Source organism: Manacus vitellinus, unplaced genomic scaffold (assembly GCF_001715985.3).
Source record: "Manacus vitellinus isolate BGI_N305 unplaced genomic scaffold, ASM171598v3 scaffold_8_pilon, whole genome shotgun sequence".
NCBI lineage: Eukaryota > Metazoa > Chordata > Aves > Passeriformes > Pipridae > Manacus > Manacus vitellinus.
This window is the reverse complement of record NW_021940864.1, coordinates 21,083,210-21,109,959: the sequence shown is the minus strand read 5'-3', so window position 1 is coordinate 21,109,959 and position 26,750 is coordinate 21,083,210. Positions and strand designations below refer to the sequence as shown.

The window sequence follows — 26,750 nt, the reverse complement described above, 5'->3', positions numbered from 1 at the left end:
GAGGGACTCATTCTGGCCCAACTATCCCCAGCCCCTTGATAGCAAGGAATGCAGTGTGCTTGATCAGTTCTCCTAGAATATGTATGATAATCCAGGACTGCTGGAAAACTCAATTTTGGTCATATAATGGAATCAGAGGTCTGGCATCTTGCAGCATTTTTGTAATAAAAAGTTATCTCCGTGGAGTGGATTCTATGTGATGCATTTTTTAATCCTCTTTTAAAATACTCTCTTTCTGACTCAATTTTGACTTCTATAACAGCTGCATATTCTGTCCAATGTTCTCACTTCCATTATAAATATAACTTCAACTGCCTGCAAAAGTTATTTCTGTTAGAATAGCACTCATTTGTACTACAGCTATGCATTTCTCTGAGATGACATAGTTTTTCGTACAGATGGAAGGTAAACAATGCCAGTTCCTGTAGCAAAATGGGCAATAGAATAGCTGTGAAACATGGTATTTGGCAAATCCCACTGCTCATATTAATCCATGATTTTTTTAATCTGTTGTCCTCTGTCTAATGTTATGTTGAACTTGATGTGAATCACATCCAACTCCAAAGCAGCTGAATTTATGTACTACAGCTGAAATCTAATAGTGAGCAAGTTTGTTTGTTTATTTTAGATGAAAACTGGGATGACGATCAGCTTCTTGGATTTGAACCATGCAATGAAAACCTTATAACAGGTTGTAACATAATCAATGGGAAATGTGAATGTGACACCATTCGGACCTGCAATAATCCATTTGAATTTCCAAGCCGGGATACTTGTCTGTCCGCCTTAAAAAGGATTGAAGGTAAGCACTCGTCTTCAGTAATTCAGAATTAGTAATTTTTTCTGTGCAGTTGATGAAAAACTAGAATGTAGTTTAGTATGTTTTAGGATGACTTGTTTAGTTTCAGATACACATGGTCTTGTACTTTTCAGAAAAGGGGTGTATGTTGTAGAGGAAGATAGTACTTCGGTAAGCTTGGCATTCCAAATGCTTAAGTTTAAGAATGGAAGAAACTAATACTTGGTGATTTGTGTGCTATGATGTTTGCAGATTTTAAGACTAAATGGTTCTGTTTGTAGTTCGTGGTAGCTGCCTTTGCATATTGTTAGCTGTAAAACAGTGTGAAATACTCACTTTAGATGTATTGATATGACTGAACCATGAATAAATGCAGTGAATTTTAGTAGTAAAGGCCTAGAAAAAGTAGTAGTTATTGATTATACTTGTATCTTTTATTATATGAATGCATAAATTGCTGTTTTCTTTAAGTTTACATAAAATAACATTACCTTAATGCTCATATTTTACAGTTTATATGTTCCTTTGATTAGATTTGCATTAGGCCTGATATGTTTTATGTTTATGCTTCCGCATACATCCATGTTTGTTTTGTTTTTTCTTTTTGTTGCTTATGACTGAATTGGAAATGAGTTGGCTCAAATATATCTGGCTGGAATTAAATTTTTGTGGTGTATTTCTAGGATTGTTTTGAGCAGTTATCAAAAGTGATCTTGGACCCTTTCTGTGATGCTGTAATGGACATGCGTTATTAGTCTACTTTAAACTTTAATGCTTAAAGTCATATTGCAGAAGTGAATGTATTTATACGGTTACTGGCTATATTTAAGGTTACTCTCTTTGAGTTAAGGAAGTGTAATATGATGTCATCTGTTGTATTTCTTTTGTGATAAGAAAATTGGTTTTGAGCTACAGACTTTAAACAAGGAGATATTGTGAGAAACTGCTGAAACATGATCATTGGTCAAGATGTTACTCACTAAAGGCATACAAGTGCTTTGTCTGGGCTTTTTGTGGTTTCTTTTTTAGCTCTAGGAAGAGCAGAGGCCGAACCTTTCGTCTTTTGTTGCTGTAGTCGTGGGCAGTAGCATGGGTTCCTAAGTAATCTTACTCACCAGTTCTTTTTTAACTTGTGAATGTGTGACTAAGTCTGTAGTAGTTCAGCAGGACTCCATTGGAATGACAATTCATCATGTGTTTAACTCGCTATGAAAATCTGCTGTGGGTTGCCTTTCTGTACTTTGCAGCCTCGGAAGAAATGGACGTAATTTGTGGAATGGCATAGCTAAAGCAGGTTGATTCTTTGTGCCACTTGCAATCTCTTGTTTCAGCTAAATTTCCATTCTAAAAAGAACAGCATTTCATACTTAGCCATGAGGTAACAATATTCTACCTGTGAACTGTTTGGTATAAGAGCAGTGGTTCAGTTATTTTTTCAGAGGTGTAATTTTTTAACTTTTTTAAAATTTGTTTTCTTGGTTTTATTTCCCTGGGGAGTGGGAAGGGTGTTCTTCCAAAGCCTCAGACTATAGGGCACCAGTAGGAGTATTGACCTGTTGACTTTTTAATCTTTCACAATTTGGAAGGATGCAAGTGTTGAAACAACAATGGTATCCTTAAATACCAGAAGTCTGGCAGTTACAACTTCAGTGTTATAACAGTCCAGCTTTTACTCATAAGAGTGTGGATTTGCATTTTCATCTTTAGATTACCAAACAGTGCCACTGAGGGATGTTGTTGTTGTATTTCTTCTGTTGTATTTCCTATAGATGGGCAGAAGTCATAATGTAACTTTGATTTCTGCATTTGACAGATGTAGTCTGTCAAATCTGCCTACTGAGTCTTACACTGTAAGTGCTTACTCCCTCTTTCTCCAACTAGGATTGGTAATTGAATGCTGACTGCTAATAGACGTTGTTTCTTTAAATGCATTAGTTCTTGTTTTGATAATTAAAACCAAAGTAATGCTTCATCCTGTACCTAAGCTAATGGAAAAGAAGAATAACTTTTTTCCACTAGTGCTTGCCACGTCCCTGTTTGCTAAGCAAGCCAAGTCTCTTAGGTAAAATGGAATAGACACTTTTGTGTGTCTGAGCCAGTATTTGCTGTTTGAATATTTCAGGCTTTCAAAGTTTAATAGTCTGAAAGTGGAATTCATCCATTTGGAAACTCCACCTGAAACATGGCTTAGGTAGTATGCAAACCAGAGGACTCTCTGAGCATGTTAAAATAAAGAAATCTTTCAGTTTCTTGAAAGGCAAGCTAAATCTTAAACTGTAGTGTCATGTAAAAAGGGATGATTCATAAGATCTGTTAAATATGTCAAATTAAGATTTTCCTGAAATTCAAAGTACTGATGTATACTTCACTCTTTTGGCTTGTCTGTTAAAGATAATAGCAGGAAGATTTGAAACTAATAATTTAAATCTTCAAATACTCTAATAGAATCTGTTGCCATGGAAAGTGGGACCAAGGGAGGATAATCTAACTTCCCTCTCCTCACCACACTTTGCATGGATAATTAAATACAGAGTGTGATTAAAAAGACATAAGTTGAGCACCTGAATGATGGATACAACATAATCAGTTTTTGAAGAAAACTGTAAGAGGAAAAGTGCCATCTAAGCAGCTAGTTCCATGAGTTTTCTACTTTGAGGATATAACACAATCGAAAATATTTTGTTATTTAGTTACATATCTCTCTGCAAGATTTTTGATATTCATTATATGTTTATATATCTTTCACGTGTTGATGAACTTCCATAACACAACTGAGGGAAGGGGAAGTACTTAACGCCATCCTGCTGAGGGGAAAAGTGGGTAAAGTAGCTAGGTAGCTTTCCTTCTACTTATGAAGATAATCATGAAGGAGGAAGGTCCTACCTATGAAGGGAATTTATTTTTTTTTATGGCAATATTGTTGTTAAAAGCAAAGCTGAAGTAGATTTGTAATGTTACAGAATATGTGATAAACTGGAACCTAGAATATTACTACAGCACCCTTTCTTTTGTTGGAATTTTTTGTCATTTCCTTGAAAGAAGGAAAGGTGCAGTTAGTCTGTCCAACCATACTAAATATACATATGTCCAGTCACAAGAGATGCTGGACCTAATGCAAAGCATTACCTCTATCAACCTGCACTGCTCACTGAAAGCCTGCAGATAAGGAATCTGTTCTGTGAGTACAATCTGACAAATAACAAACAGTAAGCTGAAATCTGGAGTCCCATTTCCGGATGAGAACACACTAAGGGGTTGGAGTTTGGCATGTATTTCATTTCGTTGTGTCTTTTTGTGCTCACACCTTCCCTTTCAAAGAGCAATTGCAGTCATCTTCCTTCTTTATCTGGTTTGTCTTAAGCTTTTCAGGCTGTATGTGGTCTTCCCTCCTGGGCTTGGTGTCAGTTCTATCTTGCTTACTCTGCTAACCCAAAGTTTTCTCGTTAGCTTCATGTAGGATCTTTCTTGCCCTGTTAGCTTGTGTCTGCCTGCCTTCCTGGGTTTCTCATATTTCGTTCTACCTGTACCTTTCTCTGTCTCCTTTTCTTGCTTTCTTTGCCTACCTATTGCATTCTGTTTGCACCCCAGTTCACTTAAACAACTTTTTCTGTCCTCCCTTCCTGAAATCAGGCTGCATAGGCTCTAATGTCACATTGTTTAGATGTTACTGACAGGGCCTAAAGCCATGTTCTTTATTTTGTCTCCTTGAGTCTTGCTCTACCCTATTCTGAGGAAGGCTGTAATGAGGTTTTTTTAACCTCTGCTCAAATGTATGTAACCTCTGTAGGGGTGCTGATGTTTATTTGCAAGAAAGTATGGCGAGGCTCAAGTGCAGTCTCAGTAAGACAGGTACTGAAAGGCAGTTGTCACCCCCGTTCCTTGGTTTCCTGCAAAACAGTAGGATTAGATAAATTTGAAAGGATTGGTTTTGTCATAGAATTTGGTAGCTAACTTCTGTCTAATTTTCGTGTAGATATGCTGCAAATGTTCAAAGAGTTGTTACTTCAGTAGAGTATCATAAAGCATATTTATACCTTAGAGGTCTCCCCAACTCAATTACCAGGCTTGAAGTGCCTGTTTCTCTACATGGACCATCAGTGACTTTTCGTAGAGAAGATTTGTATAGAGAACATGAACTGTCCTACTGTGAGGGAATGCACATATTTGGGGCTAGAAAGAAACTGTCTGGAAAAGCTATTGCATACCTAAGTAGTAATAATAATAATAATAATAATAATAGATTCCTGTGTTGGGGTGGGTTTTTTTGTTATTGTTGTTTAAAATGCTTTTGGTTATTGTCTTGATGAGTGCCTGCTCTGATATGGTTCAGGAAATCCTGTGTTCTTGAGCTTGGAAAGCTTGTTTCTATTTAGGAGGTTGCTAATGATGACAGCTTGGACTGCTGGAGTAGACTGTGAAAAATATGGCCACAGGGTAGAAAATGAGGAGATGCTGCTGTCTGCTGAGCACGGTAACAACCAGGAGTCTAATAAGCTGCATCTATGCTTTCTTGCAGTCATAATCTGCGAAGAATTAGCTGCAGATGGCACAGAAGAGTCAGTTCTTCAGACATTATGTGAGATACTGAGGATTGAGGGTGGGGGAAGTAAAAGAGGAAGTAATTTTTTTTTCAAGATAAATTTGTAGGGCATTGATAGGTAGTAGCATTGAAAACTTGTAATGTAGTGTCAGTCCAAGTAGCTCAGAATCTAGTTTGACAGACTGCATTCCAGTTTTGGAATCTTCTACTGTCTCTCCCTCTATACCTGACTCTGGCACCAGTTCAGATGGCCCAGCAGAGCTTCAGAGAACAGGAGCTTCTTCAGTCCGCTCCTCCTCTTCTGTGCTTTCATGGGCTGATTCTTCAAAGGCATCATCAGGTCTTTGCAATGATAACTCACTTCTTAGAAAAGTTTTCTGCTAGAACAGCTATCTCCTCTTCCCTCTGGGAAGTGAGGGGAAAGTTGTGGGTCAGAGGCATCCTGTCTTTCACTAGGGGGGTTTTCCTTAAGGTTGGGTTCTCGTCAACTGAGTTTACTAAAAACTTCAGTCTGCAGATTCTTTCAAAGATAAGTGCTTGCTTTGATACTACCAGGTACTGATGTGACACAGACAAACATGATTTCCAGAGAGAGCGTAAGTGCTTCCAGTTATAGCGATAATGGTGGTTTTGTCTTACAGGTTCTCTTGAGCTCTAAGAGAAACAAATTGGCTTTATCAGTTGTGCTCTACCAAAACCATAAGCATTTTCCATGTCAAAATTAAACCCAGTCTTTATTCAAAGTAAATGTGAAGGATGAAATTTGTACCTTTTTCGATGAAAGATGCGATTAATGTACTAGGTAAACCAACACCCTCCACTTGCATCTCTGTCCACATGTAAAACCTGCTGCTGATGCAGAGTTATTCAAACTGTTATTTTAAGGGTTGCTTCTTGGTTAACTAGCTTGCACCTTTCTGAGCTATTCACTACTGTCCTTCGTATATGAAAGGAAAAAGACTTTTAAGTTGCTGGTGTCTATTAAGCTGGTTTATTGCAACACACTCCTTGCATTCCATTATTTTTACATGTAACTGAATAACTTTATGCTGACAAATGTTGCAATACCTGTTAGACCAGTCCTGGAATAACAAATATGAGAAGGTAATTTTATTCCGAATGCTTGTTTGGTTGTTGTTAAGTCTGATTTTGTGTTAAACTTCACTTGTGTGGTCTTAATGACTGTATCGAATGAACTAGAACAAAGTAGATCCTGCTCTGTGCTGATTTATCAAGCAAGGAGACGAGTGAAATACCTTCAAATGTGCTTAATCTGATATGCTTTCTATTCTCCTTGCACAACAATTAACGTATGTTTTTGCTAAAATAACTGAACTTTGAAGGTTGGTATGTGTTTGCAATAAAGAATGCAGTTGTGGCAAAGATCTAGATTTTACCCTTGAACATGCTTCTGAGAGCCAATCAGTGCATTTGAAGGCAAAATTTCACATGAAACACAGAGGAATACAGCAGTACAAAAAAGCTTTTGGGCTTTTTTTCTGACTGCATAGAGACAGAAGGAAAAAATATTTGATATGGAAGTAATATGGATTAGGAATGCTAATAAGAACTTAAATATACAAAGAAATTTTCCAAAAGAAAAAAAAAGGAAGATAACTTGATCATTAATTGTTGAGAGAGTTTTGTGACAGTGGCACAACTGGCAGTGCAGTTGCTCTCACAGCATGACAGCACAGTGTTAAATTTGCAGGACTTGTCGCTTTTCTGATGTTGGTTCCTCTGAGAACTGTTCCCTGATCAAGGAAGTATGATCTTTTTCTAATGTATTGGCTCTTTTACCATGTCCTGTTTTTTAAGATGAGTTGTCATACAGACAACCTCTGTGGCATCAAATTTCAAGCTAACCAGAGGAAAATCTTGTAGAAGTTCCAGAAAGATATCAAAAGGGAAAACTGACTTTCATATTTCTATATTGATGTGACTGGATACCTAATTTTAGGTTTAATTAGATTATAAATAATGCAGTTTGTATTAATGGGGGAAAAGCTGCATTGCAGGAGGGAAGGTTGAATAAAGAACACAAAACTGAGCAACTGGTTAAAAAAACCCTAAGTGTTAGGATTACAAAAATTACTTACAATTGTAACTAATGCTGTATCTTCTATATTTTCCCTTGCCATTTTATGTAAATGTGTGGTGTTTTTACTATATAGTAACTGAGCTTGTTGCCTTGCTGTGCTGCACTTGCTCATGTGAGCTGCTGTACAGATGCCACACCTGCTTTTTCTTCTTCTGCATCAATATCCTTGTGTATGTAATGCTTATGGAGAGGGTACTGGATCTTCAAGTTGTGACACTTCAGTTTCCTTCAAACTTGCAGTTTTTGGAGATTGCTGTGGACAGAAGTGTAACCTTAACTGTAGGGATAGGACTGTGTGACAAATGCCTCCTACAAAGCCAGCAGTCAGATGTGGACAGTCAAAGCAGGGTTGTTCCTAGAGACAAAGGGACATTCTTCATACCTTTTTCTGTTTCAAATGCTTATCTGCATTCATCTGAAACTGAATACAAGATAACTGATTGTACCTGGAGCCTCTATGAGAGCAGGAAAAGAACAGGGCAGGTATCTTACAGCTAGTAAGAGCTTGCTCTTGATAAATTCAGTGCTTCCCAAATGCTTTTTTTCCATGTTGGCAAGTAGGCTGTGCTGAAGTATGTCCGCTTCAACTGTAGTGGCAAGTTAAAGGTTTTAATGAATGCTTGACCTTCTGTTCAAGTTGAGAAAGAGAGTGAAAATGGAGCAGGTGACTTTCAGCAGAACGCTTCCAGATGCAGTGTTGATTTTAAGGATCAAAAGTTATCTCCACGTGACAGAAGAGACCCGAGCAAAGATCTCGAATTGAATGGTGTGTAAACATTAGGTTAATGTTGCATAGTTGCAGGAAGCTATATTCCTGTGGTTGGGTCACAGGTCTTGTTTAAACAGGGCAAGTCTTGTTTGGATATATGCGGCATTGATGCTGACAGAAATAACTGAGTGTTGAATGAATGTATCCAGTGATAGTGGTATCAATGACATACTTGTCAATATGACAATTTTAGTATGATGGTTATGTCTCTATAAATATTGAGAAGCAGTTTATTGTAAAATAAAGTAAATTTTTTTTGTTTGTTTGATCACCTTCATAACTTCACAGTTGTCTCTTTAAATTAATGATATACCATTATATTGTGATTCTGAATGGCTGTATAGCATGGTGACAAGCTATTTTAGCTCTGTCTCCAAATTTAGACCTTGAAGTTGTTGTGATGGTGCTGTTTACTAAATAGAACAAACACTATGCAGCTTCCACATCATCAGACTAATTTTTCTTTGCAATAGAATGAAGCATTACCAGCAATGGTTGTCTCCAAGATGGATAGATGGAGACTAGAATGGAAGCAAGATCCTGTGAACCAGTTGGGTTTTAGAGAAACTTTGAAGTTGAATAATCCCTTTCAGAGGATGGAAGGTGGGAGAGGAAAGGAGCAAAAGAGCAGTGTTTCTGGAAAACTTCCATTACCTGTACTTCAGAATACACTGCAGATAGGATGCTTAATAAGCTTGGTTTGCCCTGGCAACTAGTGCAGGGATACTCATACAGGTGTTCCAACAGTAGCCTTTTCAAGATGCATGAAAATTTAACTCAGTCCTACTTAAACATTACAAAAATGTGTATGAGCCCATTTATCTGTGTTCACTACTAGAAGATCAAACACTTCTTCCTCCCCATATACAAAAGCACTTTCTAATTAATACAGTAATAGACATGTCCCTATAAAATAATTTGCAAATGTAAAGCTTTTGCTTTGTTAGAAAGCAAAATTATTTATATCTGCAATGGAGTTTGTGATATTAATGTGATAAGAAAACAATTATTCCCTAAGCAAATGCGTATTTGTTTAGTTGTTTTGTTGTTTGTTTGGTTTTTTTCAATAATTATAATAATACTTAGTGTTCTGCACATTAGCTTACATAATATGGGACTCGACATGCTCTTCGCTGTTGGCTTTTCTGTGCTAGTAAATGCAGGGGAGTTTTAATTGCTGGTCAAACTTTTGGGGTCAGGCTGAGCTCCTGCCCCCATTGCCTTCAACCCAAGGTTCCACTCAGGACTTCTGCAAGCAGTGGTGCTGATGTGCATGGAAGGAGTTTCTAGTTTGCTTCCACGGTCATCAGAAGTGTATCAAAGACTTCAATGTAATAACCTCTGGGAAATGATGTTGTAAGTAGGATACTATCCTAGATCTATCATGGGATTGTACGTTGATCACTCACACCCCTTGCTTTGTTGGTTGGGGTTTGGTTGCTTGGTCTGGTTTAGTGTGTGAATCATTTCAAGCAGAAGACTTTGCCTGCTTCTGTTCCTCTTCCTTTATCCCATTTTTGTCATCTACTTCCAGCAACCTTGGAAGTGGGATATTTTGTCTGGGTCCACTTTTCTTTCTTAGAACTGACGAAGTTTCCTTCTATGTCAAGTGAGTACCTCATCAAGTCTTGCTGGGAGGTACCTCTCTAGAAAACTGTCCTTTTATTACTAATGAGTGTAAATGTTTATCTAATAGAGGTACACCTTTGGAGAAGAGGATTTCTACTATAGCAATTAAAAAAACACATCTGAATCCCTTTTAGATGTGTGGCTAACTACTTCTCATTATTAAACTTTCTTTTCCAAATTACAGACCTTGCTAATTTGGTAGCATTAAATCTGGCTGGATGCTATGTGACAAATGCACAGTCTACCCTTCCCCTTTAAAAAAGCAGCAGTGGGGAGGGGGGAAGGTGTGCAAAAACCATTTCAGGTTTTCCTGTAGTTGTGACTTGCTTCTGTTCTAATTAGCTGTAATCTGTCACTGACAGCCTGATCTAATGATCTAGGAAGTTTTATTCTGAGCTTATTCCTTCTGTTTGCCCTTTACTCTGCCCTTTTACATTCAATATGAGCAGGTGTTGCTTGATTGCACCCTCTTGATCCCCAGAAGAAAACCCTGCATAAAACTTATATAAAAAAAAAAATAATCCCTCTTACAAAGACTTCCAAGATGATTTTCCTCGCCCCACCCCAGGCTGTTATCAGGGGTACAACTGACAGTAGAAGCAAACATCCAAATGTCTACTTAAGGGTATGGAAACTACCTGGTTGTAAGTGGGCTCTTCAGCACTAAGTTCCACCTTTCCTGATGACACTGCGCTGAGATGGTGCTCTGTCTACTATCCTTAGGTGCTGGTCTTGAGCATAGGTGGTATGTGTGCATTTTTTTTCGATGCTTAAAAACAAAATACCTACTCTCCAAATACTGGGACAACTGTCCATCACTGTCATTATGTACTTTCTGGGCATGTGTTTGCATTTTTAGTTACTGATAAAGGATTAATCTGTACAGACACTTGCGGAGAGGGTGGGTGTTCTATATGTGAAGCCTGACCTTGAAGCTGAATGGCTTTCTCAAAAGAAAACCCAACCAAAGGCTTTCTTAGCCTTAGTGCTGATGAAAAATAGCTCTACCCCTTCTTGAATTCCTGCGTATGTTCTCTTCCCTGTTGTTCTGGATTCCCTCAAGTGTTCTGTGTTCAAAGTATTTTTTAAGTCCTTGCTGTTCAAATCCAAGAAAGCTTCCTTCCCATTCATCAAGTAACTAATATGATGTATGTTAAATAGCTTTTCTAAAATCAGATGTGTTTTCTATCCAGAAGAGGTAAAGCTTTCAATAACTCTTACCTTCAGTTAGGAAGAGAAAAATGGTGCTTTTGTACGTTTTAGAGACATGTAAAAATTGTTGTTATAGTGACAAACTGATCTACATAATTTAAGGTGTTAGAATTGAAATGACCTGTCAGACACATGTGCCAAAATCGCAACTTCTATAAATGACTGCACTGATAATGTTTGACACTAGCACATAACTTTAGAAGGACAAAGAAAACACTCTCTTGATTTAAAACAAACAAGCATAAAAAAACCCTAAAACCCCAAACTGGAAACTCAAATCTACTTTTGACCTCTGGTTAGGAGGTGCAGTCATATACAGCAGCAGAGGAAATTCCTGACATTCTAGCTATGTGAGCTGGGGCTTCCAGCCCTTTTGCCAGACTTACACATGTGGGTCTGATGTCTTTTCTTCTCAGTTGTCATTTCAGGCTTCTTACAGAAGTGGATGGGGAACAAAATAATGCCAAAAGCAACATGTTTCATCCTTCTGCTTTGGGTCTTTATGTAGTATGTATTAATTGCTTTGGGAGAGTTTTGAACACAAGTTCCTAAACTCTTGTTCGTTTTTAGAAGCCAGGATAGAACACTAGTATTAAGATTTTACAACTTGAGTACAAATAATATATTTTTAAAAAGCTAATCTGGATGCTCCTGAAGAAAACCACTTCAAATATCAAAAATTGTTCAATAAACTTGTGACTGATATAACATGCTAGAATGACGGATAGAAAACAAGATTGTAAAATTTTGTTTAAATGGGCTTATTTTATATTATTGACCTGTTATAGTTTGTGGACAGTGTGGGTATTCCTTACCTGGGTAGATCACATGTGACAGAAAACTAAAATAGGAATCTTCATGCTCTTGCTTTTCAGAAGTCTTGCACATTGTACTGCCATATCAGCCATAGAGTTAGAGTCTATACTTTAGTCTGTGACATTGCTCTGGGCATCCAGTCCTTATCATGGTACAAACCTCTGCTTTCAGCTTCCAGCTTGCAATAACTGGATACCTTCTGCTGGGGCTTTGATGTCCTCCAATGTAGGCATACTAGGTAGAGGACAAATGGCTTGAGCCTGGAACTCACCTGTTAGAGCTGGAGAGTTAAATGCTGTGTGTCCTTGAACTGGATCTGTCCCTGAACAAGACGCTGGCAGCTACCAAGTCATGAACAAGAAGAGCCAAGTGTTTGAGGAAAGTGGATTTTGGGGAGAGCATACAAGTAACTGAAGGTGGATGGAACTTGGATCCTGACTCAAGGGCTTACCTGGGTAGCAGGGCCCTGTTCATTATAAAGAAATGAGTGATCTGACTGGTTCGCTGCTATGTCTGGAGCTTTTACAGAACACGATATATCACCTAATGAAAGAGTCTGAGGTGCAGGAGAAAATTGTTGCCTTTATCAACACCTAAATTGTGTGAATTTAGAACTCTCTATTACTGCATAAAGTTATTCTAACTTTAAGATTTTGGGGGTTTTTTTTAAGTGTGTTTGCTTAGTCTTTTTCAAAACTCTATAGCATGTTACTGAGATTCCCAAACCAGGTCTACAGGAGCTAGCATTATATAAAGGGATGGTACACATCAGTACTGCTTGAAAACAGCTTACTGTCTCCTTTGCCATTCTGTTTGAGCAAGCTGTCTATTGAAATGAGGGGTAAATAAGGACTCTAGTTAACTGATAATTAACAATCCCTTATGAGGATTGTCCTGTATAAGTGGCTGTGGTTTACTGCTGTATTCTGCAGGTTGCTTAGGTTGCAGATGAGTTTCAGCAGAGCTTTTCAGTACTAATGTGAAGTGAGACTAAGTGAAACTTGAAAACTGAGATAAAGCTGTGTCTTCACAATAACACATCCCTAACTACTTTAGAATGACACCGTAATGTTCCAGTAATGTGAGTAGCTCTCTTACACATAGAGCAGAGTGTGAGTGTTCACTGTAAGAAAACCTTACACTTTCTGTAAGCCAACATTGGTTTGGTTCAGGAGGCTGCAGACAGAAGCTGTCTGTGTCTGACTTCTACTCAAGAGTCCTGCATTTGTGAAACATTGCTTTGCTAATGCAAACCTCTGTTTTCCTTCTTAATCCTAGGGACTATTGCTATGAAAGCTACTAGCTCGTTGACAAGGGAAAGAGCTTTGCTTTCTAGCAGATATCTAGTTTGTCTTTACAGCTGCAGTCCACAAAACCTATCACTGTATGGTCAAACATGGTTTCACATCTGCATCTCTTTTCATCACTGTGGTAGTTCTCACTTGCCTGATACTGTACACAATTGAAATTCATTTCTGTGGAATATGGAGCAAGAAATGAAACTTGCTGAAATCTTTCTCTTACTTTCTCATAAAACTCCAGCAGAAATCTGTGAATCATTGCTAGGTCTGCAGATTGGCTCACCTGTGAACCTCCTGTGGCAAAACTTCCTTTTTTTTTTTTCTTCTTATTCTTCCTCCCCTCCTAGGGGGAAAATTGTCGTAGACTACAGCTAAGAAACTTTCTGGGGAGTGTAGAGATTGCTATGGTGTTGGAGGAAAAAAATTGAGAAGGCAAAGGAAAAATATCAAAAGGATAAGACTCACAACTGTATCATGCTTGTGATCTTGCTTATGTGTTGGGGATTTTGTCCTTATTGTTTTGTAGTTTGGTGGGCTTTTTTGTTTATTTTTGTTGGTGGGGGTTTGATTGTTGTTTCTTTGGTGGGGTTTTCTTCGTTTTTCTCGACTGAAACTAAAATATCTGAACCTATCCGTTATTTACTGAGGTATCTGTAGTAGATACAGACCAGAAGTCCTGATGGCTTACCAGGATTACTAAAGTTGACAAATGGGAACTGTAACCTAAAGCATTTGTGAAGGTAAGCCTAGTAAGAGAGGCTATACTTTAAATTTAAATTGCACCCTCTTGATCCCCAGATTGATTTTAATTTCTTTAAATTTCTTTATCAATACTACCACAGAGGAATTATATCTATCTTATATGAAAAACAGTTTTTGTTACCTGGCTATGTCTGTGTGAGGTGTGTTCTCTAAATGTGCCTGTGATAAGGTTTCTTTTCTTAAAAATAAATAAAAGAGCAGTGAGCTACTCTGTGCTTTGTAGTCCAGTGGTTTTGACCCATCCTGACTAAGTTGAATGAATTGATACTTCCTTTCTCATCTGTGTTTTGTGTAAACAAAGACTGACCTAGTTTAGGCATTAAAGTGCTTCTGGCTTTGAATCCCAAGTGGAAAAGAGGGCTTTTGAGTTTATGGCCTGGCAAAAAGAGGGGTTTCTGCTAGCTGCTTGCCTTAAGCAGTTCATGCCTTTATGTTCCTGTGTCCCCTCTCCCTGTTGCCATGACATGACATGCTGTGTGTCCATGCTGTGAACTGGGCAGGGGAATCCCTTAAGCTGTTGGGGCCAGCAAAGATTCTTCATTGACAAACTGCAGTGCAGACAATGTTGTGAAGAAATGAGGCTTTTATCATTCTGCTGCTTTTGTCTCTCAGTCTCTGCCTTTCCTCTTTCCTGCTCACGATTACTTCTGAGATTTATCAGATTTGAGCAGTTTTGACAATTGGATAAGGACTTCAAAGATATAAGTCTGCAACTACTGAAAATGGGCAGGTGACTATGAGAGAGACTATACAACATGAAATCAACATCAGTATTAGGCAGCAGAGAATCTGTGAGAGCTGGAGGACTGATGAAGAGAAGTATACTATGACAACTTGAACAGCTAGAAAAGCTTCAGTTGAAACTCTCATCATCTTGAGTGCTACAGAATACAATTCTGAAATGAAGACACAAGGAACCAGGCTTAGTAATTTCAGTGGTAGTGAAACTATGTGTTCTCTAATCTGTTCTGTGCTGTCAAATGCTTCCAGTTAAAAAAACCCCAGTAATAATAATATGGTAAATACAGTAATTTGAGGCTCTGGATGCCACTAGGTGGCAGAACTCCTGCATCTATTCTGTAGATTTCTTTCTGTGTCTTGATTTTTCATCTGAGTATATTGAAAATACTTTTCAGCTATAGTGGAATGAGAATAGGCATCAATAGGGATGCTTACATGCTTTTGTAATTGGGCTCGTATTGGCTGATGTGGGAAACATCGAGGGTCTGCAATACACTCCTTTCTTGTTCAGACTACTACTCTTTCTGAAAAGCCTGTTACTCAAAGTAGTTGCTTATGCTTAGCTTTGTTTAGGTGTCAACATATAACTCTTCTTTCCCTGTTTCTTGGTTTTGTTGTTAATACATGAGAAATCAGGAGACAGCAAAGTGATGTTTAAGAGTGATGCTTTGTAAGGAATAAATTGGTAGGAGCATGGAGATAGTGAATGCTTTAACCTATGGTAGAAGGTATGACTTTTAAGTGTTGGAAGCTTAGTGTTTTGAAATGACTTGTTTCTGTTGGTGAGATGCTTGCAGTTGAATAGCTACCAGTTAGAAACAAATTCATCTGAAGAACACCAGTTAATGATTATCTTTAATAAAGTTCCTCTTCTCAGAACTAGTCTTTGATTGCAATGTACTTGTCATCCACTCAGTGTGGGAGATTATTTTAGCTTCATCTTATTGCTGTTTTGATTTACAGAGCAGCTGGGGTGTGGTGGCTGGGAATAGTCCAAGAATAGGGTCATTGCCTGTCTTTATTTACTAGTAGTGGGCTATGTAGGTTGTGGGTGTGGGGACATGACAAATTCTGCAATTATTATGTATGTTTGCATGTTGTATTAGCTGGGGTTCAGCCCTCATCTTGCATTAGGGCATACAGTGTGACCAAGGCAGGAGGCATCGACATCCTTGTGATCTACTTCATAAGTATGCCATCTCTTTTAGTGAAGACCTCCAAGTGGATGCTTAGTAATGACTGATAAATACTGAATGATGAATCTAAGAGCAGTATGGGTTTGTTTCTTTAGGTGCTGGATTGTAGAAACATCTAGATATTTCCATTTGGAGTATTAAAACTCAGATTTCAAAGCAACTTGATTAGGGTTTTCAAAGGGTGTTAGAATCACTTAACAGAATGTGATACCTACTCTGAATTTTGTATACAGTTGATGCTATGCTGCATGAGGGCAGTTGAATACAGCTATTTCTGATCACCTATAAAGAAATACGAAGGGATACCAGCTTATTCCATTTCTTGTGTAAATATCGATTAGTTTATAACTTTATTTTGCTCTTCTGAAATAATCACATGAATGAGAATGACCTTTTGAATGTACTGTCTTGGGTGAATTGTACAAGTCTCTTATTTCCCAGCAAGTCCAAATAGAACTTCACATGCAATTGTCTTCTACTGCTACAGTCAGCACAGCCTTCTTATTCCTTCACCTTTCTAGTACATGTACTATACCTACTGCTAACTATCTCTTCCCCAGCTACCCTGCATCAAATCAGTCCTTTCCTCTGATGATCTTCCTGGGCATACCCACAACTCATGAATAGCTCAGCTCATTCCTTCCTTCATCCTCTGTGGATCTGCTCTGAACAGCTGATCAGGAAATGCAAGTGCTGTTGCAGCCACTGTCAAGCTCTGCAGTACCACTTTAGGGATACGATAGGGATGTTTGAAAACTTGTGCTCTTGATGGTGGTAGATGTAACTCTCATTCTAACCTGGAGAGGGTTGTTTTGGTTTTGATTTTATGTTTGGTGGGTTTGTGTATTTTGTTCCTTTTTTTTTTTTTTTTTAAGAGATTTTAGGCTGTCAGATGCAGGAAGCATGGCCTTGCTTGAAAAGCTCTGTATTGATACATGTGTCTAAAGCTAGTTTGTCTTTACTGTTCCTTTAAAATCACTAGTGATTGACTGAAGAGTCTTTATGAAATGTGTATGGGAACATTGAAGAAAGTACTGTGAAGGAAAGAAGTTCAACCAAAAAATAGAGTAGTTTTCAGGAAGGTGCTACTTTGACTCTAGGTTTGTTTATCATAGAAAGGTAAGTTGAAATAACAACCCCAAATAGCAAAAAAAATCATCTAATCATCTGTTTTTAATTGAAATGTATTTTTAAAAACACACTATGCTGACAGAAGTGTCTGAAGCATCTTGGTATTCAGAATTATGTGTAAAGTTTCTCTTTTGTATCCTGTTCATGTCATTAGCTCAGTTCAATTGCTACCTACAAACCAATACCACAGAGATCATTCCATGGGCTTTATTTGTAGTGTAAAAGCTGTGGGTATTTATTCATAATATGCTTTCAGTTCCTCACCTCAGGTTATTCTTTTCTAACGTCATACAGTATTTTGAAGATGATATTTTTCAAAAGTTTGAGGTTGTTTTTTTTTAAGTTTATTTTTTTATAATTTTAACTAGAACTTGACAATTTATTTAAAAATTGTGCATGAAAAGCAATCTTCCTTTCAGAAAGAAATTTGTTGACTCTGTGCTTTCCTGTACTGTATTGAAAATAGCGGATAGTTGGACTGTGGCAACTTGAGAGCTCCAACACATGAGGTTTGTGTGATGCCTGGTGATCTTACTACTGTCATTTCAGACAGTGTATGCCTAGCATGCTAAACTGGTAATGGAAGCAAGTTTGTACTGAGTAGATGAACAGTGATGCCTGGATGTAACATCCCAATTTTGTTGACAGTTTAGAAGTGATAGTGATTTCTGGCGAAGCTGTTGCAGTGAGATAGAAAATAAACTTTTTAAGCAAGCTTCGGCAAACTTAAGATGCTGAAGAGTTCAGTGTTGGTGAAGGGGGTTACTTAAAAAAAAATAAAATGTAGTGGGCACGTAGTCTTTCTGAAACAAGATACAGAGAAGACTGACAGTGGTGGTTTGTATGTACTGATTGTGGCTGGGGTTCAAATGAGTTTTCTGCCAACTTCTGTGTGAAGAAATTTATTTTCATCCCTGCAGTTCTTTTCTGTTTCACAGTAGGCATAAGTGCTGAGTGGGGTGCAAGAGTTTTAATTCTACAATATAGCTTGATGTGAGATATTCTTTTTCTGCTTATTTATGAGAGTGTGTCTGGGGAGAGATACATTCTGCTGTGTCTTGGGCCTCTTAGGACCTCAGTGACCCTGGGCTGTTGGTTTCAGAGTAGTGCTGTAACTCTGCCTGGCCAAGAAGTTAGGCAGTAAAGTTCTCTAGGGACATCACGCTGGATTAAGTGAATTAGATTTGGACTGTGCAGCCAGTGGTTCTTACCAGCTCCAGCATGATCCTTTTTAGCAGGTGGATTAAGTCTATCAGCTCTGCAGCCCCTGGCTTCCATCAGTCTTGAGCCTGCGGATTCGTTGACACTGGAGAAGGTAAGTCCCTTAAAAGGGAATTTTCTTTGGAATAAAACCCCCTCATCAAACCCAGCATCACTTTCAGTTAGTTTTTGAGGAAGTAACTGTAAGAGTTAGTGCTGTGTATTTAGAGCTTTATCACTAACACTGTACATGCCAGTTTGTCATAACTTGAATCGTACCTCTTGCAGAAAAGTGTTTTCTCAGCTTGACTTTTTGAAGCTCTCAAAGTTCTGATGGATCCTAGGGGTCACAGTGTCCTCAAGAGCTGTACTGTGGCTCTTCCTCCTGTGGCCCTGCCATGCTCTGTTTGGCCAGGGAGGGAGACAAAGAACAGGCTGCAGTTACTGGATGTAAGCATCTGCAGAAACTACTGACAGACATTTCTCGCTCATCTCACTCTGCGGTAGTGGGGCTGCAGCTGATACAAAGAACTGTGCAAGAACAAGTGAGCCAAGCAAAAACCATACCTTCCAAATGTTTTGAGACACTCTTCATGTGCATATGAAGGTGGTGACCTCCTTTCCAGAAAGTGATGATAGAATTTCTTTCACATGTAATAAGTGGTTGTTGCCCTCACTGCCCTGCCCTGTTAAGACTTGGAAAAAGGAATGTTAAATGTACAGATGTCTTCTCTGTGAAAAAAAAATGAAGTATCTCTTTTTTAGTCAGGTCATACAGATTTCTCTCTATTGTTCAAAAGTTCATAAAGGGGCTGTGGTTCTTAATGTCCAAAAATTATGGCATTGAGATTTCCACTGTCTGTGGCTTTAGAAGATCTCTAGATATTTACAATTCTTACTGTTCTGCAGTGAATGTTGTATAGCAGTTGGAAGGAAAGATGACCATTGTCTGAGTCAACTTACCTACTCTCACTACAGGTCTTGAACACATAGGAATTCAAATGCATTTCAGTTTTTGATTCTTAATCTATAGAACTTGAAATAACAGTTAAAAAGATGGAAGAGTATTAAGAAAATAATGATGGATCAAGAATTTAAAAATTGGGAAGAGGGATAAGTATAAAAAACCCCTGTTCCTGACCTGCTTTCTAGACATTCATAATGACGGATTTTGGGTTTCTGATGCACAGAGGTTTGAAGCTTCTCTGCAGAGGATACTGAGTTTTTGTCTTGCAGTATTTCCAGCCTTTTTGCCTGGAAAACAGGTTCTGAATCATGAGTGAGTGTTCACTGGAAGTTATTATGTTGGTGCATTGTAGTCTTCACTACGGATGCTTCTGTTGAAGCAAATATGAGTTGTTGTAATCCATGTTACATTGTAAGTAGTTGATTCGTAAACTTCTTTAGTCAAACATGATGGTAACTCAATCTCCCCTAGTGTTCATGTTCATTTTATCTATTACGGTTTTCTACCTGTAGTCACTTTCTTTTACATACTTACATTTGTTTTGACTTTTTCTCAGGTAGTTGAGGCAGCTTTATATTCTTACATTTCCTGTAATTCACCTCTAAGGTTGACATTTTAGGGAGTTCATTGTTATCAATGATAAAATCCTTTCTCTTCTAGTCAAGACATCTGCTTTGTTCTGTGCTGTATTCTTCCAGAAACTGAAATATTCCCACTGTGATATTATACTGAAATTCTTCCTTGCTAATTGCATATGGAAGTACAGGATAAGGTTTTATCACTGCTTATAATACTTTCATTTCTACACTTTCGTGATCAAGGGAAAAAAAATCTTAAATGTGATTTTAGGTGTTAGTAGTAAAAATTTGAGAATTATATTTAACTACAAAAAAAAAAAGAAAAAATCCCCAAATATCCCAAAACAAAAAAAAACCCTCTAACATTTGAAGAAAGTAGGAGAAGCCGCAACCACTACCTTCTTTCAATCTCTTCCTTATAAAAAAGAGATGAAGTCTAAACTGTGTTAATACCTGGATTTTAACTGTGTTAACTCACAATGTTTTGCTCTTGCATAGTCATGTTTAGATTCTCTAGTACTATTCAGCCTGCCTGTCTACCGCTTAGATTTAATTTAAAAAAGAAAAAGTCAATTTCTTTAATTTTCTTTAAGTTCCAGATTATATAAGAAACAGATTACTTTTCCTAGGTCAACAGACCTATAACAAATACCATGAAACCAAGTGCTTGGAGAGCTTCCTAACCTTTAAATATGGTGGAAATTTCCTTAGTTGCAGTCTTCAGCTCAGAAACATCTGTGTTCTCATGTTTTTGCAGCATGCTTGTCCTTTTAACATGAAGATGAGTAATAAAAACCATACACATTCAAAATTGACTCCTTGCTAATTTTTTTTAAATCATATGTCAAATATTTAATCCTAAAGATTTAATTTTTGGATTTGGGAAATAACTTTATTAATAACTGTGAAGACTGCAGAGTACATTAGCTTTTCTCGTCACTTTTGGAATATAAAATATTTGATGTAAATGTTGAATAAATCTCAATATTTGTCCATTAAATAGTTCCCCTCCTTCCTTCCCTCACACATGTAGACAAATCTTTGCCAGTCTTAGTACTCATCTGTAGTATTTCCACCACTGTTAAAAATCTTTTTACTCTGTGTTTGTACAGACATAATTACTTTTTGTAATTCCACATTCATCAACATTCCTATTACAGTGTGCTCCCATTAGTTCTTAGTACCCAAAATTGATTCTGTTTCATTTAATATTGGGAGTTTTCAAATTGTTTTTTGTTATAGCACACCAATGATTTTATTTACTGAGAATCCTGTTTGGTTATGTACTTGTGTATATAATGTATATGATTTCATATTATCTGTTCTTTTAATCTTGTCAACTGATATATTACTGACTGAATTCTAAAATGTCAATTTTAAATAGTATCTTTTAAATAGTATCTAAAGTCTCAGTTAAAAACAAAAAAGACTGTTTGTCCCTGAAAGGGTTGAAAAGCAACACTAAAATATTTTTGGAGTAATATACTATTGTACTCAGCCTCATTCCTGTCTCTGCATTGCCTGCCTGTTGCCTTTTACTTTCAAAGCTGGTGGTACAGGTAAACACTTCAAAGATTGAGGAAGAGGATGCACTTGAGCTCCCCTCAAAGCACTTTAGAGAGGAAGTACAGCTGACTCATCAGTGAAATTGTCTATACAGCAAATGCTGGTAAGTGTACTAAATGAACTGGGGAAAAAAATTGTCTATGATCTTTTAATTTTAGCAGCCCTGTAATAGGACTACATTGTTTAGATGAAAATGTGTGTTTTCTTTTCAAGCTGAATGATGCTAAGGTAATCATCCTGTCTTTGATACATCTCTTGTCTTGGATCTACAATTGTCCATTTCTTTCAGATAATACAAGAAATTACTTTCCCTAGGCTGCTGCCTTTCTTGACTGGCTTTCTTCTTTACAGTATATTTTCCTATTCCTTTCACAGTAAGAATATTTCTCAGCAGCAGTTCTGCTTATTTACATATGATCTTAAAGCATTAATTTTTTGGTGGAGGAGGGAATTGTTTCCTGAAGTATCCCTGGAAGCATGTATGAAAGTGTCTTAGATCTGCACTTAAAGCTTGCTGATTATTTGCTAACAATGTTGAGTGTTTGTTACAAACCATTTTGAATCCTTTTGTAATCAGATTTACTTTGTCTCTCTAAGATGTGGGGATACGTGATCTGATAAGAGCTAGGTCAGTGTTCAGCGAATTAAATTGTAACTGCTCTTGTCCACATGCTTAGCTTAGTGCAAGGGCAAATTAAAATTCATAAATTTAACTGGAATTTGCATTTGGGACAGAGTGAGCACCCTGTCATTTCTTGTTACAGATTAGCTCATAAATGCTAACTTGTTAAGACAAGGTAATGTTAACATGGTTTAGATAACGTGTTTGTGTCCTTGGTATCACTGGGAGTGGAAATTTAAAATATGACTATTATTATCCATCCTTGATTTCTACTCTCATTATGTTTGCTTTATACAGCACTGCTGCTCTAAATTGAAAATATATTTTTTTCTTTTTTTTTTTTTTTTGGTAAGCCCAAGAGAACCCTTCAGTAGTAAAATAGATTTTTGTAACTTCTTATAGAGAAAATTTCCATGGGGTTTTTTCCTAGAAACATTTGCACAGGCATTTTCCAATGCTTTGGGTTTTGTTTGCTCTGACTTAATGCTTCCTGCCCTCCCCCTACCTCCTGCCTGCAAAGTTCCTAATACACTTTTTCATTCTGTTGACTCCAGAGTCTTCAGATCTATTCTTCTAAATAGCTTCTGGTTTTAGATATTAATTTCGTTGACTGAAAAGTTTTGTGCAAGTTATGCTTAGACCTCTAGTGATCGGATCCCAGTGAGACGTAGAATTTTTGTGCACTTTAAATTTTTTCTTTCCATTTTTTGGGGAAGCTGCATGTAGTAGGCTTTCCATCAATGGAGGCTGGAATAATTATTTTCCCTTCAGTGTTTTCAAACATGGTTCTTCATGGCTCGAGTCGCTGTATTTTAAGCAAATCACTGCTTACTTATCAACTTTACTTGCATTAACAAAAGCAATAATACTTTCTGAAATACTAGTTGTCCCCTCTTCTGCACAGCTATTGAACATCCTCAGTAGCATTTTACTCAGTTCAGTCTTTTCTGTTGCTGTCATCCCTGGTAAAGCTTTTCCATGTTATAATTACTGATATAGTTAATAGTTATATAACTATAGTTATAGTTACAAAGTGAATCTCAAGAAGCAAACAGACTTTCTCAGACAATTGATGGAAACATCTGTTAACTCCAGTAAGGACTGAAGTAAATGCCATACTATCTCATGGTAGTATTTTGGAGTTTAAGGCTCTAAAGGGCTTCCATCACTCTAGTTAGATTCAGCTATGAGACAGAAAAATTCAATGAACAGAAAACTTAAAACCTCCTGTTTGAATATTGAGAGGCAAATGCTACTTTGCAAAAGTTCACTTTTATGAACAGTTTCTGTTCAGAAATACCCATCTTCAAGATGAAGAGTGATAGTGGACAAATGTCAATGTGTGTATGTGCCTTAAGGTTGTGCAAAGGGACTGGAAACTGCAATGGGTTAGAGTAAGAAATGCAGTAATTTTTGTTGATGGGAACTTTAATAAAGAAAGAAACAGGCAGTGATATGACCAGGAATTGGATGCTTTAGATATGAAAACAGAAGAAAGAAACTAAATAAATGATAAAGTTGACAACTTAAGGTCTGGGTGAGCATCAAAGAAGAAAGGTTGAGGTGTCGTGGTAATTGGTGTGGTACACAAGAAGGTCTAGGAATGTAGGTAACAAAAGAGGTGTTAACAGCATAGCTGAAGAAGGTAACTGAGAAAATGTGTAAAGTATGTGCAGCTTTGAGAAGAAAAGGGAGAAAGTGAAGAAGGCAATCACTAAATAAGACCCTAGCTCTGTACTGAGAAAGGCTGCAAGATGCTTGTGCTGCTTGAGAGTAGTTGAGAAGAATGCCTGTCACTGTGAATGGAGGAGTGTCACTCTTCTTAAGGAAAACTGTCTTACTGGATATGAGATGAATCACTGACGGGGAAGTACAGAAGATACAATTGAGCAAAGTGAAGAGTATTAATTCTCTGAGACAGAAAGGTCAGCTGTGGACTTGGAATTTAAGGGCTCTCTTTGATTTTCATTTTGACAGAAACATGACATCTAACAGAAGCAAATGATACTGCCATCCTAAAAAGTCATTGTAGTGTTAAATACCTGTTGAAGGGCTTTTGGCAACACGATGGTTTACAAATGTGTTCAGAGAACATTCAATAAGATAGATACTGTGTAGTGGCAAGGTGCAGTCTGTCAGGGTGAAAAACCACAGTATTGCCCACTTACAAGCTTGTTTTTCTAGGTCAACACAAATGTGTGAAGAAGTGCTCATTCAGTTACTGTAAATAATTTTATATTGGTGGAGGGGGGGGTGGGGGATGAACCAGGAATGGACTAACACTTCAAGTAACTGTTAGAAGCATTGGTTAGCCTGAAGGTTAGCATCTGGTTTGCCTGAAGGTGTTTTGTGCATTTCTTCAGTGTTTCGCCTATAGTACCTACTGTGTCAAGATTTGTGAACGCATAATATGGGTTAAATCTTTAGTGCCCTGGAGTATTTTTTTTTTAAGCAGCTGAGTTTCATGCTTAGTGAGAAATGTTTTATTCAGCTTTGAAGTTTTGAAGGTATTCAGCTTCTGGCTTCAAACTGGGAACCTTTAGCTCCTCTTACATCTTGGCTAATTTCACATGTAAAGGTTCTCCATTTTCTATAGGGATGTTGGGTGTGTTTGAATGACAGGAAGATAGGATGTACTTCTGTGTTTATTCTGGTGTTACATAAGCTAAATACTAGTTTCATTCTCATTTTAACATACTTCCTAATTTTTCTTTACCCTGTTTTTTTCTGCTTGTATTTTGCTGGTAAAGGTGTTACCGTAATGTTGGTTGTGGGTTTTTTAAGCGCTGTCTGAAAAATACAGATGCCCGAAATTTAGACATCTGTTTCCATTTTTGCAGAGAAACGAAAGTGTAAGATTTTTGTAGAATCATAGAATGGTTTGGATTGGAAGGGATCTTCAGACCATCTAGTTTCAACCCCCCTGTTATGGGCAGAGACACCTTCCACTAGGCCACATTGCACAAAGTCTCATTCAGCCTGCCATTGAACTCTTCCAGGGATGGGGCATCACAGCTCCTCTGGGCAACCTGTTCTAGTGCCTCACCTCCCTCACAGTAAATAATTTTTTGTCAGTATCTATCTAAACCTACTTGCAATTTAAAGCCATTCCACCTTGTCCTGTCACTACATGCCCTTGTAGTCTGTCTCCATCTTTCTTGTAGATGCCATTTGGGTACTGGCAGGCTGTGATTAGGTCACTCTGAGGCCTTCTCTTTTCCAGATTAAACAAACCAAATTCTTTCAACCTTTTCTAATAGGAGAGGTGCTCCATCCCTCTGATCATCTTTGTTGCCCTCCTCTGGACTCGCTTTAACAGGCCAGTGTCCTTCCTGTGTTGACTCCAGAGCTAGATGTAGTACTTGAGATGGGGGTCTCACAAGAGCAGAGTAGAAGGGCAGAATCCCCTCCCTCAAGCTGCTGGCCACGCTGCTTTTGATGTAGCCCAGGACACATTTGGCTTTCTGGGCTGCCAATGCACATTGCCAGTTCATGTCCAGCCTCTCATCCACCAGCACTCTCAAGTCCTTCTCAGAAGGGCTGTTCTTTGTCTGTTCATCCCCCAACCTGTGTTGATACTGGACATTGCCCCGACCCAGGTGCAGCACTTTGCACTTGGCCTTGTTGAACCTCATAAGATTGCCATGGGCCCAGTTTTCAGGCTAACCTTTTGAGTTACCCCTGTGAGTATACCGGCCAGGAATACTCCTTGGCAATCTGTAAAGAAAAGACTCCTTTCCTTTAATTTTTTTCACATTAGTTGGGATGTTATCTGAGCCAATTTTACTTTGTGTAGTGAGCTCAACAGGTGTCTCAAGTCAACTTAATTCAAACAGATAGCTTCATTGATGTGATGTCTTTATTTGGCACATGGGATGTTTTCTGTGGCGTAATTTATTTTATAAAATAATGCCAATTTTTCTCATTTGCTAATGTTTCTCATTTCACCCCTCTTTCCTAGATAGCTGCAGCTGCTGGATGCTTACAACTACATGTAACATGCTGTACAGAGCTAAAACAGAAAAAGCTATTTTTTTGAGGGTCTTGACTTAAAGAATAGTTTCTGTAATGTAAATAATAATGTTCTGATAGTAAAATGTGACTATCCTTGAAAACTTTGTTTCATTTGTAGAATCAGTGGGTTATTTTCAATTCTCAGCTCCTAAAAGAGGCAATGTCAAAAACTTTATTTAAGGAAACTTTCTTGTTTATTCCACTGTAAAGAAAGTTAGCAACAGGCAAAGGTGAACCTCAAATAGAAAGATGATCTCATTCTTGTTTTCTCTCATCACCTTATGTATCATCACATCAACCTCTTGTCTGTAGATAAGTTTTTATATCTCTAAGTTCCACAAAGATTGAGTTTCAAATGTCATAATGCCAATAAGTTTGGCAACTGAGATGCCTGTCATTTTTGCCTCAAAGCAAACCCGACATTTTTTTGATAAAGCAGTTGTAATACTTGGAAAAGGCATGTTAGAAGCATGAAATCTTATGACAACTTCATTGGTTCTCTTAGTGTTTAGACTGCACAGGTTTGGACGCATACCTCGAGTGTGCATTTGACCTGCAGTAACTGCTTATAGCAATCTTTCTTTTCTTTCTGATTTCTTTAGCAGAGATTCCTGTTTAAGAAATATGTGGCAGGGGAGAAAGAGAGAAATCGATAAGCCATTGCTTCTCTCCAGGCGCCTAATGCCTCAAGCAGCTACTTTCCTTGGGTATCCACCCATGCTATGGAAATGTTGCTGAGATAGAAGTGCACAGGCTGGTACTTCCCTAATGACCTTGATTGATAATTCTTTTGCTTCCTGGTAGGT

The 26,750-nt window shown here is 37.8% G+C and overlaps 1 protein-coding gene across 1 annotated transcript in view; it reads left to right on the top strand.

Moving 5' to 3' along the window:
* Positions 1–398: 398 nt before the first annotated feature.
* LOC115308017 (cysteine-rich motor neuron 1 protein-like) overlaps positions 399–26,750 on the top strand; it is an 82,580-nt gene continuing 56,228 nt past the window's right edge. Inside the window, exons 1-2 of the mRNA XM_029965118.1 lie at positions 399–405; positions 629–802. Coding sequence (XP_029820978.1) covers positions 399–405; positions 629–802 — 181 coding nt within the window. The remainder of the gene's footprint in view (positions 406–628; positions 803–26,750) is intronic.